The 13318-nt window shown below is 39.2% G+C and overlaps 1 protein-coding gene across 11 annotated transcripts in view; it reads left to right on the top strand.

Annotated features, from left to right (window-relative positions):
• Window positions 1-13318, top strand: part of NEBL (nebulette) — a 360144-nt gene that overhangs the window by 294397 nt on the left and 52429 nt on the right. For 8 of the 11 annotated variants that reach the window (XM_032349568.1, XM_032349570.1, XM_032349565.1 and 5 more), the window contains 4 exons: window positions 303-410; window positions 5397-5507; window positions 8044-8154; window positions 10720-10830. The exons of 2 other annotated variants lie outside the window; for them this stretch is intronic. In XM_032349568.1, coding sequence (XP_032205459.1) covers window positions 303-410; window positions 5397-5507; window positions 8044-8154; window positions 10720-10830 — 441 coding nt within the window. The remainder of the gene's footprint in view (window positions 1-302; window positions 411-5396; window positions 5508-8043; window positions 8155-10719; window positions 10831-13318) is intronic. One more of the 11 variants, XM_032349566.1, reaches the window with a different exon arrangement.

The raw sequence follows: 13318 nt of genomic DNA, 5'->3' as shown, positions 1-13318 counted from the left end.
TATTAACCCCATGTACATGAGATATATCTATATATCCGAGCAATTTAAATAATTCATCCAAGTCCTAGAACTGCATTTAGTAGTTCTAAATTATTTTTAGTCCACAAATATTTCTTTATATTACCTGTTTACTTCTTTTATATGTCATTTACCACAGGGAATCCAGTGACCAACCCAAAAGGCCAGAATAATACAATGTTAGAAACTAGGATGATTAATTTCAGATGTATTTATTTTATTTTGCTCTATTGGTACAAGGGCTTGTGAGCTTTATGTGCTTTTTATACTTTTTTTCAATGCAGGTTAAATACAAAGAAGAGTATGAGAAAAATAAGGGGAAATCAATGCTTGAATTTGTTGAAACACCCTCATATCAAGCTTCAAAGGAGGCTCAGAAGATGCGGAGTGAGGTGCATCCCTTTGATATGTTATGAACTTTTTTTTAAGTTTATTTATTTTTAAGTGATTTTGTGTCCAACATGGGGCTCAAACTCAGGACCTTGAGATCAAGAGTCACATGCTCTCCCAGCTGAGCCAGCCAGCTGCCCCTGTTATAACTGTTTGATGCGCATTTGGTGTTTTAGCATTTGAAAGGAACTGGCGAAGTGATTCAGAATGTTGAATGGGTCTAGAGGAAAGCACACTGCCCAGGAAGGCCAGGGAATCCCCGTTCTAGATCTGGCATCTTGTCTGGGTCTTTGAGATTCTGTGGCCCTAAGTTTTTCTTATTTGGCAAATACAGTATGAGGCCAGGTGAGCTCTTTGAAACTGCCCTTTCACATTCTATGATTACAAAGTTGACACTTTCAGGTTGTGTCCATGTAAAATTATGATGAGCAGAAAGAAAATGAAGAGCCAGGTTGCTATATTTACCTTTTTTTTTCAGTGACAATAGAACTAGCATTTATTAAATGCTTACTCTGTGCTAAGCAGTTTGTTAAAAGATTTATATATGTCTCATTTAATCTCCTCAAGGTAATGATGCTAGGTGGGCATATCCCTCAATTGATAATCATCTACTGAAATTAACTGTCTTGTCTGAAATCACATATCCAGTAAATGCCAATGATTTAGGACCTGGTCAAATCATGAGTGATTCTCTTTTTTTCTGTTCCCTTACTTGGTTGATTCTCCCCACAGTCCTCCCACCCCCCCAAACAGTGACGAAGGAAGTTTTAAAATATCAAGAGAAAAGAGCAGTTAAGAATTTTTTGTACATATGCATTCCATGTTCTACTTAAAATGATGCCGAATCATATCCAGATATTGCCCAAACAGTTTTGCTTCATCCTAGTGAGATTTCTTCTGCTCTTTCCTTCTGTACGTTTTTTGGGACCAGACACCAGACAGAGAAGGTTTTCTCTGCCAACACCCAGATTCTGTGGGTGCACCAAGTTATTACCTCAAAGAGACAGAAATAGTGGAGAGCAGATCAGCCAATTACAGCCACACGCCAGGTGTGCTCTGTGGGCGTGATCTTGTCTATTCTCCAGTAACAATAAATACCAAAACAGGGAGAAATGAGAACTTCCGGACAATGAAACTCTCATAGGAATTTTGAAAACAGCATATGTGCTATTGTTGTTATTTATGCTGCTGTGTGTTATAATTCCTCTTTCCAGGGAAAGGGCAGTCAGACATTACGGGGGCTTGTTGAATTGTCCAAGTTGTTTAATTGTGTCTTCAGACAAGAAAAGAGAAAATGGCTTGTTTGGTCATATCTCATAGCTTCTGAAGCCATTGAGAGAAGTTCGACCAAGAAATAAGTGAATATTTTGACGAAATTAGCTGTTTGTTTTAACTGAATTAGCAGAGAGGTAAATTTGGTCATAGTTCAGAAGCCTGACAACAACTTACATTTAATGGGAGAACTTTTATGGGACAATCATTGTCTTAGTTTTGGCCGCTATTAACCAAGTGCCACAGACAAGGGGTCTTAAACAACAGAAAGTTATTTCTTACGGTCCCGGAGGCTGGAGGTCCGAGATCAGGGTGCCAGCAGGTCAGGATTCTGGAGAGACTGTCTTTGGGGTGCCTTCTCGCAGCCTTCTCACTGTGTCCCCACATGGAGGATAGCGGAGAGGGAGCAAACTCTCTTGTGAGGAGTTTGAGGGCACTAACCCCATCGCGAGGGCTCCACCCCCATGACCTCACCTGTCCTTATCACTTTCCAAAGTCCCCACCTCCAAATGCATCACTTTGAGGGTGGTGTGGGGTTTCCACGTATAAATTTTGGGGCAATACAGACATTCAGTCCATACCACCTTTTCTGCATTTCGAGAATAGTATGCAGAGTACTGTGCCGTTACCAGGTGGGGAGCTGGAAGGCAGCTTCTGGGTTGAGCCTCCCGGTTGGGCTTCCATAACTTGTGGCCTGTGTCAGTTGTCACCAGGCTCTCACTGATAGTCACGCGTCATCCTTCAAGGAGAAGACCGGCACCTTCAGACTGGGCTTTCTGTCTTCTTCCCGCCAGCCCCAGGCTCTTATTATTCAGGTGTTTGGGCTACATCTTCTTGTCTTACTCATAGAGGGACATGTTCCCCTGTTTTCCGCTCTTTGATCCTCTTTGTACTTTCTCTTCTGAAGCCTGCCTTTTCCCTCCGCTTCTTTCTCCCCATGGCTCCGGTACTCAAACCGTCTGTGGTAAGTCTCGGGGAAGCATGTCGGGAATGCACATCCCCACGCCGCTGCCTCAGGAGGTCCTCCATGAGTCGGCCAGTGGAGACTGGGAATCCTACTTAACAATATCCCAGGAGCTTCTGATGTCGGTGGTTCCGCAACCATTCTTTGAGAAACACAGACTCATTGAAGAAAACGACTGTTCCCCTAACTTAAAGTCATAAAAACCAGATGGATTTAAACAAACAAACAAAACCAAAATAGATAGATAATCTGCCTCTCAGAGATGCAGTGGGCAAAGTAGACCAAGTTGTTTTTCTTTATATGAAATGCTTAGTTGATTTTTTTTTTTTTTTCCTGCTGGAGATAGACCCTCAAGAGAGGAAGATTCCCCAAGACCAAATTTCACTATACAGATGACAAGGCCTTCAAGAATACCTTCTGAAAAAGTGCTGTTGTTTCTACATAGACATGTTTCCTTGTGCTGATCTTGGAAATCTGAGAACCAGCGCTTTGCTTTTACAAACATTGCTATGCCTACGTGGTACAAAATGAAGATAAAATGTCGACAACTGAAAAAAACAAAACAAAACAAACAATAACCCCCCCCCCAAAAAAAACCCCACTCCAAATCAGTCAAATGAACTAATCGATTCCTTCTGGTTGGCTGTTTTGACATCAGGTGCCAACAGCTTTAAGGTTTAACTGTAGTAATGTATTTATTATATGCTACGGAATTCGCCTACATCGGGGACTTTGTGGGCCTTTTGTTAATATTGGCTTTCAATTTTTGCTATTCTGATTTCTGGTATTGTCGCTAAGGGGAAATTATCCTTTGCAGGGGCTGACACATGTTTTCCCTTTAATTATAGCCCCTGGCTATTAGATTTTTAGGCTCAGCAGTTGTGTTTCTGCTCAGCAGGGTTTGAGGAGAGAGAAACCTTTCAATAGAAAATATTTTTGGCCCAAATTTATACTACAAAGGCTAGAAACATAAAATATCTAAAAATCATAGTCAGACCGAGGTTGATGTGAAAGATGCCTTTAGATATAGTACCAATGAAGTGGACACAAAGAGAAACGTCTGGGTTACAGATGCTTTTTATTCCTACGAGGTAAGCTTGACGATGATGAGGTAAGCTTGAGCCTTCTCTGGGTAAAGCTAAATGTGTATGATGTCGAGGGTGGTCACTCATGTTTCTGTTAGGCCTATAATTAAGCTTCTCTCACATTTCTTCGAATGCCAGATAGAGGTTTAATCAATGTGTTTTCTAGAAGAAATCTCCAAATCTGGCTTTGCAAATTTCTTTGTCTTCTGTTTCATAAAAAGTATACTAAAGTTTTGTTTGTTTGTTTGTTCCGGTCAATCAACCTTCCTTAATGACTTATTTCAGCAAGATAAATTTTTCACAGGAGAAGGGCTTTTTGAAGTGGATGATCTGAAATAAATAAATATATAAAATTTTTTATTTTTGCTTTTTTAAGAAGACATTTTTGGCCTGGAAATACAGCCTTATAACTGTATAATTTCAGTTAGTTCCACATAAAGAAGAGGGTGGTTTCTCATTGTTCTTTGGGAATATCTATAGTTCCTTTAACTCAGAATGTTCTCAGTGCAACTTATTAATCACTTTGTTAAATTTTAGTGTTTCCAGGACATCTCTTGTGACCTTTTTTTTTTTTTTCTTCTTCTTTCCTGTGGCTTTCCACAGATCATTTGTTAAATAGTTGTATGTGACATAAACGTAGTAGAGGCAACAACCACCTCTCTGATCGTCCCTCGTGGTTTGGGAGAATTTCTTTACACAATTACCTAACTCTGTAATAGGTAGCTTATGAACCCAGAAATGGCCTTTTGTTTTGCATTAATAACAATCTCTTGTAGAATTTATATTTATTATCTTTGTGATGTAATTTGAATAAAACACTAAGCTGGTAAAATACAGGCTTTTGTGTGTCCGATAAATACTTCACATGGATGGAGATCTCTGTTATTTAGAGAGACTGTTTTTACAGTCCTAAGGTGAGACTTACATTGGCTTTCAAATCCATGGGTCAAATGCTGGAATTGAGGGATTCTTAGCCAAAGGGTGGCCAAGAATGTCGAAGGGGCAGGTGAGGGTACGGATGTCCGCCTTCACAATCACCATCTGCGCCTTTGACTTCCTAGCTGAGAGCTCTTTCCTAGAGAACAATTTATCAGGTTGAAGATAAGACTCCTCACAGTATAACTTGATTTATAGGTGGTAGAGAAACAGTTTCAGGGCCATAATCATTAAAGAAAGACACGGAAGCTGCAGCGTGAGATGGTCTTTGCCACGTTCACAAAAGGCTTCCAGTGAAAGGGGTGATGAGAACCTCAACATTTATGCTCCTATGCTTTGAATGGCTTTCCACACGGCCAGACTTTCTTCCAGTGGATGGATCCACTCCGTTAAGAATGAACCCGTCCGGGGATTCTCAAATAACCAACTTTATTGGCTTTCCTCTCCAATCGGGCTGGAGTCAAATAGTGTCAGTTTGATAAGGTGTTAAACAGCGTCACTCTGAGTGCTTTCCCCAGAGGCAGCTGGTCCTTGATGATTCTTCTTTTGTTTGGTAAGAATTCTAAAATTTACAGTAAATTTGGAGTGATTTCCTTGTGGCTGTGAAGACTCCAAGGTGGTAGGATTCTATAAGGCAAACCTCAGTTTTGTTCTGGGAACTCTTGTTCTGATACCTTTCTGACAGTGATGAGTGTTTTCTAAATTTCAAATTATGTGGTCTTATTTAACAGAAAGTTTACAGAGAGGATTTTGAGAAGGAGATTAAAGGAAGGTCATCACTGGATTTAGACAAGACTCCAGAATTTTTACATGTAAAGTACATCACCAACCTTCTGAAAGAGGTAGGGTCTTGCGATTTACTATTAAATATTGTGAAAGAAAACTAAAGAAATAACCCAGGAAATATTTACTCCGGAATTCCCTACTAACTGGGGTATTAATCTATTCCTCTTTCTCTCATTTTGACCTTTATAAACAGAGTTTTTCATTTTCATTAAAGACAGGAAAGTGTGTGCTCACATTTCCATTTAAAGTTGGGGGAAGAAATCACCCAGAGTTTCTGGAAAAACTTGAAAAATATTCTGACTCTGTGTTTGTACCTCAGAAGCTCTGTAAACAGTTTTATAGCAGATTTTTTTTTTCTTATTCTGCCTATGGGTGAGGCAAACTTCATTCTTTCAAATTTAGTTATTCAAAAATGCATTTTAGAACCAGCGTTTTCTGCAACTCTCCTGTAGCATTCTCAGGACGTCTGATCATCAGAAATGAAGGGCTTGGATGTGAAGGTCTGGGTAAATGACACATTGTTTCTGAGTGGATTGTGTTCTAAGCAGGGGAAATATTTAGCATAGAGAACATAGGGACTCACATTGATTTTTTATTTTACTCTCAGCAGGAATCTGCTCCCCTCCCCCCCAACTTGGTGCATTTTGGCTCACCATGTATTACATTTGCTGAACATTAAGGTCTTCAAACCAGCAATTAAAAATGTCACGCTCATAGTCCATCCCTTTCAAAGTTTCTCTTTCTTTTTCTTTTCTTTTCTTTTCTTTTTTTTTTTTTTTAGTGGCTGAAAAGGAACTCGGAGCTCTTCGAACTCCCTGTTTAAATAGAGTCTCTTTACATATAAGGGGAAGTATTACAGAACTTTTCACCCTGAATTTTGACTGAAGAAACTACTCCTGAAAGAAATATCTTAAATCAGTGAAATAAATTCGAGTACGATTCTGTACATGAACTTCCTTAATAACTGAATGCCAACTGGCCTTTACCGTTTAACTGCTTTTAGAAATTTAATGTGCCTCGCTGTCGTAAAGTATGTTGGGCTGAAATGGGCATATGGTTTATGCAAGAGTGCTTTTGCTGTCCTACATTTTCTCACTCCTAGTTCCTCTCGAAATTTTTGAAGTGGAAGTCTAATCAAATGGCCACTTCCTGCTATTTTCTTTCCTTTACAAAATATGCACTGTTTATATGAAACTTTGAAAGGAGACTCTCTTTTATCATTTACATGCAAATGGAATGTTAGGTCCAGTTTAAGGTCCATAAATGACATTGACTGTCTCTTTTATTTCTCTTTTTGAAAGAATCTTATTTTAGGTGTATTGATTCAGAATATTTGCATCAGGATAGTAAAAGACCCATAAGACTATGATTAAAAAATCTTTTAAATTCAATTTTAAAGAAGTCTAATTTTTAAAAAGGAACTCTCAGTGACTTAATGAAATTAAAACTTTTCTTTCTAAGTATATGCATTTAGCTTTAAATTGTCTTTGCGTTTTTTACTTTATCATGGTTTTTACATTTATATTGCCATTTAGAATGTTCAAAGTATTGTTTTATAGTTCCATTTCATTTGATTCCCCCAATTGCCCTTTAACATCAGTATAATAAGTATTTTTATTTTCATTTTGCCTGTGCGTGTGGAAATCAAGGCTCAGTTACTTAAAGTCATTTGAAGGTCACATGTCCAAACAAGTGAAAGAATCCCTACTTTCATCTAGGTCATTCGACTCCAGAGCTCCTTCCAAAATTATATTCAGGTCATTACAGTGTCTTCTAGACTATTAGTTAAGCAGAGGACTAGCTAATGTAATTATACTGGACAAAGAGAAAATAACATCAAATGAACCCTAGAATTTACTGGAATATAACTTCTTATTATTAAAGGAAGCCTCATCTTTTATCTGGCAAGTTAGTCCTAAGTGCAACTCAGTTGAATTGGATCAAGATATATATTGTTTTCATAATACAATTTACTAAGGGAAAAAAAAAAGAAATTCATTAGCAGAACAAAAACCTCAAGTTATATATGAGTATAAGTAGAGACATTTGGATCTACTTAAAATATAATATTAAAATGGATGACATTCAAACTATGTATTATCAATCTGTAGGAAATTATTTGGTTTTATGAATCTGAATAAAGTTGATTTTTTTTAAACTTTCTCTACATCAATCCTTTTGATTTTGTAATTTCCAATTCTTTTTCAACTATGGTCTTTTGGTGATTCATATTTTATAGACAGCTTTCAAAGAAATACTTCAAATAATTAATAAGAAGCATCCATTCCTAAGATCTTCCTCACCACTTAAAAGGAAGACATCTTTTTAAAATATGGCACCAATATGGTACCAAATATACTGGAAGTCAGGATGAAAGGGAAAATCCTGATAAAATTGGAAGCCACTCTAAACATGACTAAAAGAGAAAATAGAGTCTCTGTAGAAAATTAGGAGCATAAATACTCGGGAGTCTGATTCATAACTTCCTAGAAATATTTTCTCCTTTCTTTGGTCTCTAGAAAGCATGTGACATGGTATGTCAATTAAAGGGTATCCCAGAAATTTTTGAACTGTCATGTTCTTGTCTCATAGAAGGAATATAAGAAAGATCTGGAAAATGAAATAAGAGGCAAAGGAATGGAACTTAACCCAGACGTTCTTGATATTCAAAGAGCAAAACGTGCATCTGAAATGGCTAGTGAGGTAAGTTTATTTATTTAGCAACTGAAAATGTATGAATTTTCAGCTGACTTCCTTGTCTGTAACTCTTTTTCAAAGATTTATATACATTCTGTAACTTTTATGTGCCAGGTGATAAGAGGTAGCTATTCCTAGTAGTCATTTTCCAGTCAAGGAATTAAAGGAAAAAAAAAAAAGAAAAGATATTCACCATCTCCTTTCCATGTGGTATGAGAAAAATGACCATTTCCCCCTTGCAGAGAAAAAATGTGTTTAATAAACTAGAATAATTATAGGAGATTCAATTTGAATTTTTAAGGAAGTAAAAGGCAGAGGATTGGGGATGTGTATTACAAGCTCTGTCAGTTACTATGGTGCAGGTCACGTGCTCTCCCGCTCTCTACCCAACGGAGCCCCCACACCGTGCGTCCACTGCTCAGTGAGCCCACATAAAGCTCTTTATGAAGTGAGAATGACTTTGCTCACTGTACATGGAATTTGTGGGGAAGAATGAAATGCCCCCGAAGAGCTCGGTCCTTTCATCCTTGTGTTATGTCATTACTTTGGTATCAGATAATGACCCTGCACTTTGAGGAGAATCTAGCTGAACTGAGCAATGAGAAATGGAAAGTGGTGTCCCCATAGGTTCATAAACTGAGGTAATCATGATGACGGTGACCCTATAGGCAGGCTGCAGATGACAGGGACCCAACTCAAACTGGGTGAAGCAACAAAGGGAACGTTTTGGCTTATGAATAGAGAAGTCGGAAGTCAAGTTTCCTTCAGGTTAATCCAAAAGACGTCTCTCTTCCTTCCTCTCTCAGTTCTGTTGTCTTTATTGCTTCAACCTTGGGAAGCTATCTCCAAGTGATGGCTCGTCCTAACAGTAGGATAACTCCTATCCATTCCAGTAATCCAATAGGAAGTGAGCATCTGTTTGTTTGTTTCTTTCTTTCTTTCTTTTAAGATTTTATTTATCTTCTGACAGAGAGAGACACCGAGAGAGGGAACACAAACCCGGGGAGTGTGAGAGGGAGAAGCAGGCTCACTCCTGAGCAGGGAGCCCATTGCAGGGTTTGATCCCAGGACTCTGAGATCATGACTTAAGCCAAAGGGAGATGCTTAACCAGATGAGCCACCCAGGTGCCCCTGAACATCTGTTTCTTATATTTACAGCTAAGGTCCTAGGATTGAATCTCACTGGATCAGCTTCTATCCTGTGTCTACTTCCGCCCTAATCATTGTGTCTAGGGCAGAGGAGTGTAATGGTATGGTTCTCGTAATCCCTCCTCGGTTGTTTAATTGCATTCTAAGTGTAAAAGATTCAAGGCTTGCCTGGGTGGCTTTGTCGGTTAAGTGTCTGCCTTCAGCTCAGGTCAAAATCCTGGAGTCCTAGGATCAAGCCCCATTTTGAGCTCCCTGTTCAGCAGGGAGCCTGCTTCTCCCTCTCCCTGACCCCTGCTCTCTCTCTCTCTCTCTCTCTCTCTCTCAATCTCAAATAAATAAATAAATCTTTAAAAAAAGATTCAAAGTTGTTATGTGTTTTAAAAATATTTATAATCATCAAGAACATATCCATGTTCTTTAAATGAATTAAAGAATTGGGGCACCTGGGTGGCTCAGTGGGTTAAAGCCGCTGCCTTCGGCTCAGGTCATGATCCCAGGTCCTGGGATCGAGCCCCACATCGGGCTCTCTGCTCAGCAGGGAGCCTGCTTCCTCCTCTCTCTCTGCCTGCCTCTGCTTACTTGTGATCTCTGTCTGTCAAATAAATAAATAAATAAAATCTTAAAAAAAAAAGAATTAAAGAATTGAAAACTAGTATGATGTCTTTGGCTAATATTACATCACATGTCCCTAAGTTAGTAATTCTGTACAGATTCTTCTGTTACGGTGACACGTACAGCCCACCTTCAGAGGTAGATCTCGTACTCACTTGTTTGTAATACCTGGAAAAATCATTTTAGACTCTCAATGGCGGAGTCCGTCTAGATACAGCTGCATGGCAGGATGGTGGCAGGAACAGCAGTAAGTCAGCCTTAGCCCTACAAGTATAGGAGTAAAAGACCAAAAGAAGCTATCAGTTATTGAACACCTACTGTGTGCTGAGCACTATACTGTATGCTCTCATTGCTCCTCAGACGGCTGGTGCCTGGAGGAGTTATTGCCCCCATTGTTCAGATGAGTAAACCGGAAAGGTTACACATTCTCAGTGTCACAGAGCAATTGAGTACTCTGGTCTCCAAATCAACCTTCTTTCTGTGGCATCAACTCATTGAAACCTGCCTTCCTATCCCCCAGCCCCTAACACAGTTGTCAGTGAAGCTTCTCAGCATGTGTAGTAAAAACCTCAAAGCTGCACATACCCTTTTCCAGTGAGAATGGTGATACCCTTCTAAGCAGTCCAGAAAACTTAGTTCTAGGTGATCATTTCATAGTACAAAGTAAAGTGTGTTTTCTTCTTCTTTTTTTTTTTAAATATGTTCAGCAATTTTTTGGTATCATTGATTACAGATACAGGTTTGTCCTTAGAGTGTCTGAATATTATAAAATACTGGTTTTTTGTTTGTTTGTTTGTTTGTTTTTTACAGAAAGAATATAAGAAAGACCTGGAGTCAAAAATTAAAGGGAAGGGAATGCAGGTTGGCACTGACACCCTTCAAATACAGCATGCCAAAAAAGCTGCAGAGATAGCTAGTCAGGTTAGTTGAGTGAATGGTACAGAGATGTCTTAACACCTGTATTTCAGGGGGCTCCTGGGTGGGTTAGTCGTTAAGCCTCTGCCTTTGGCTCAGCTCATGATCCCAGAGTCCTGGAGTCAAGTCCTGTATCAGGCTCCCTGCTCAGCAGGAAGCCTGCTTCTCCCTCTCACACCCCCCCTGCTTGTGTTCCCTCTCTCGCTGTCTCTCTCTCTGTCAAATAAATAAATAAAATAAAAATAAAAAACAAAAACAAAAAAAACCTGTATTCGGAACTTCACAAATCATATTAATCTCCCAATTAGTACATGGAGTTCCCCAAAGCTTTGTGATTAGTTTAAAAGTTTGGAATGGAGACCATTCCAAATCAGCATGTTTGTTTGAAAATGTTTAGTTCCTGCTTTACTTGTTTCCTTTAAATATATCAAAGAAAACTAGGGGGAGGGCATTTTAATAGAACACACACACATAAAGAAACCCACACCCCCCTCTTTCTTATCTTATTCTTGGAATACAACAAATTTCACATTCATCTGGGCTATAATAAATGTTTTCATGCTATGTTTTCTTTAAGGATAGGTCATGTGCCTCTCCGTACATCTGCGTTTCCCACTTTCTGAACAGACCTTGAAAATCACATATTGAGACTCTAGCCTGGGAGTGATAACCATTTCTGTATGATTTGGTTGCACGTTCTGAAAATACCCCATTGACCTCATCACCATGCTGGAAATTCCTACCGGGTTAGCATTTTGGATTGAAGTGTTCTATATCCTGAATGACCGTGTTCTTTCATCTACTATTTTCCTCTTCATGTAATGCATGTAACAGCAGGATATTAGTTTAGAAGTTTTGGCTTAGAGGCTATGATGTGATAGAGAACAGATAACAACGTTGTAGGAGTCAGACCATAAATGCGTAGTCTTTTGAAGGCAATATCCCAGAACCAGTTCCATACCTCTGGAACTCCTCCAGAAATTTCGAGAATGTACGAGCGTCACTGGAGAAGAGGGTATTTGGGAAGAGCTGATTTTGTGAGAAACATTTGTAAAGAGAATTTTGGGGAGAAGGCTAAGGAGTGCTGCCCACTTACCTCAAGACTGGTTGGGGGTGTTTCAGTGGGGCTACTCTGAGAGCTGTAATGTAATGTGTTTGCAGTTAGGAAGAGCTGGCGCAGGACCGACTCCCCGCAGGAAATCTGGAGGGTGAGAGGGAGCTGATTAAATGCCCTCTAGTCTGCTGCTGCGTTGGGATCTGCTTACATTCCCAGGGTTAGGGTCTGGCCAGGGGAATGGAAGGGTCATAACTGGTTTGGAAAAAGGATCTGGAGATGGCATAGGAGTCTTGAGCAATAGAGGTTTTATTTAGAAATGACAAGAGTTGGGGGGGATGCATACTGAACAGGCCCTTGAAAACCTCCTTTGACTTGACCCCTCCTTCCATTCTCCTGAAATATAGCCATTGTTGCAGATTTGTTGTAGAAACTTCTGGATATATTTTTTATGTGTATATAGATAAACATAACACTTATGTACACGTAGACTTAAAAAGTCCTTAAATACCATGTATTTTTTTCCCGTACTTGGTTTTCTGACTTAATATTATAGACCTTTTTCCATATTACTTCATATAGTTCTACCTCATTCTTATAGCAAAATTGTTTCATAACTTAGATGTGAATATGTAACCATTTACCTTTTGATGTCTCATAGGCATTACCACATGTAAATGACATGTAAAATGTAGTAACAGGATCTCAATATTAACACAATAAAACCAGAAGGCTTAATTTTCCCCCGGATCTGCTTTCCTTTTTCACTCCCTTCTTAGCAAATGTCATCAGTGAGATCTCTGAAGTCGCTTGAATTCTTCTCATCAGCAACTTTTATTGACTCTGCCCCCAAAATGATTTCTAAATCCATCTACTTCTCTCCACCCTAGTCCAAGCTACCATGTTTGTCACCTAGATCCCTGCAATGGCTTCTAACTAGAATTCTGCTTCCATTTTTGTCCTCTTCATAGCCATTCTTTACCCAATAGTCAGAAGCATCCTTGGAAAATTACGTTAAATTATGTTAGTCTCACTACTTAGAACTCTCCAATGGTTTCCAGTTATGTCCAGTATAAATGCCCCACTCCTTGCTGCTGCATTCAGAGCCTCTCTTCTGCCATTCTTATCTTATTCCCCTCTTCCCTTGCCCATTATGATTGTGCTCCAGCCTCACAGACTTGCAGTCTCTGCACAGTGCTGTTTTCTTCTGGGAAGTTCTTTCCCTGGTCTTTGCCCAGTTGTTCTTTCTAGTTATTCATTCCTTAGATGTAAGGGTACTTTTTAATGGTGGCCTCCTTGGGATTCCAAGTAACTAGCTACTTGAAACTATCAAACTATTACTTATAAATCTCGGAAATGCTTCTTTTTATTAGGAGGAGGAAACATCCAGTGTTAGTTCAATGTACTGGCTTAGATAAGAGGTTTGGGAGTGAGGAATTC

Source organism: Mustela erminea, chromosome 6 (genome assembly GCF_009829155.1).
Source record: "Mustela erminea isolate mMusErm1 chromosome 6, mMusErm1.Pri, whole genome shotgun sequence".
Taxonomy (NCBI): domain Eukaryota; kingdom Metazoa; phylum Chordata; class Mammalia; order Carnivora; family Mustelidae; genus Mustela; species Mustela erminea.
Note: the sequence above shows the minus strand (reverse complement) of the source record. Positions and strands in the feature narration are given on the sequence as shown.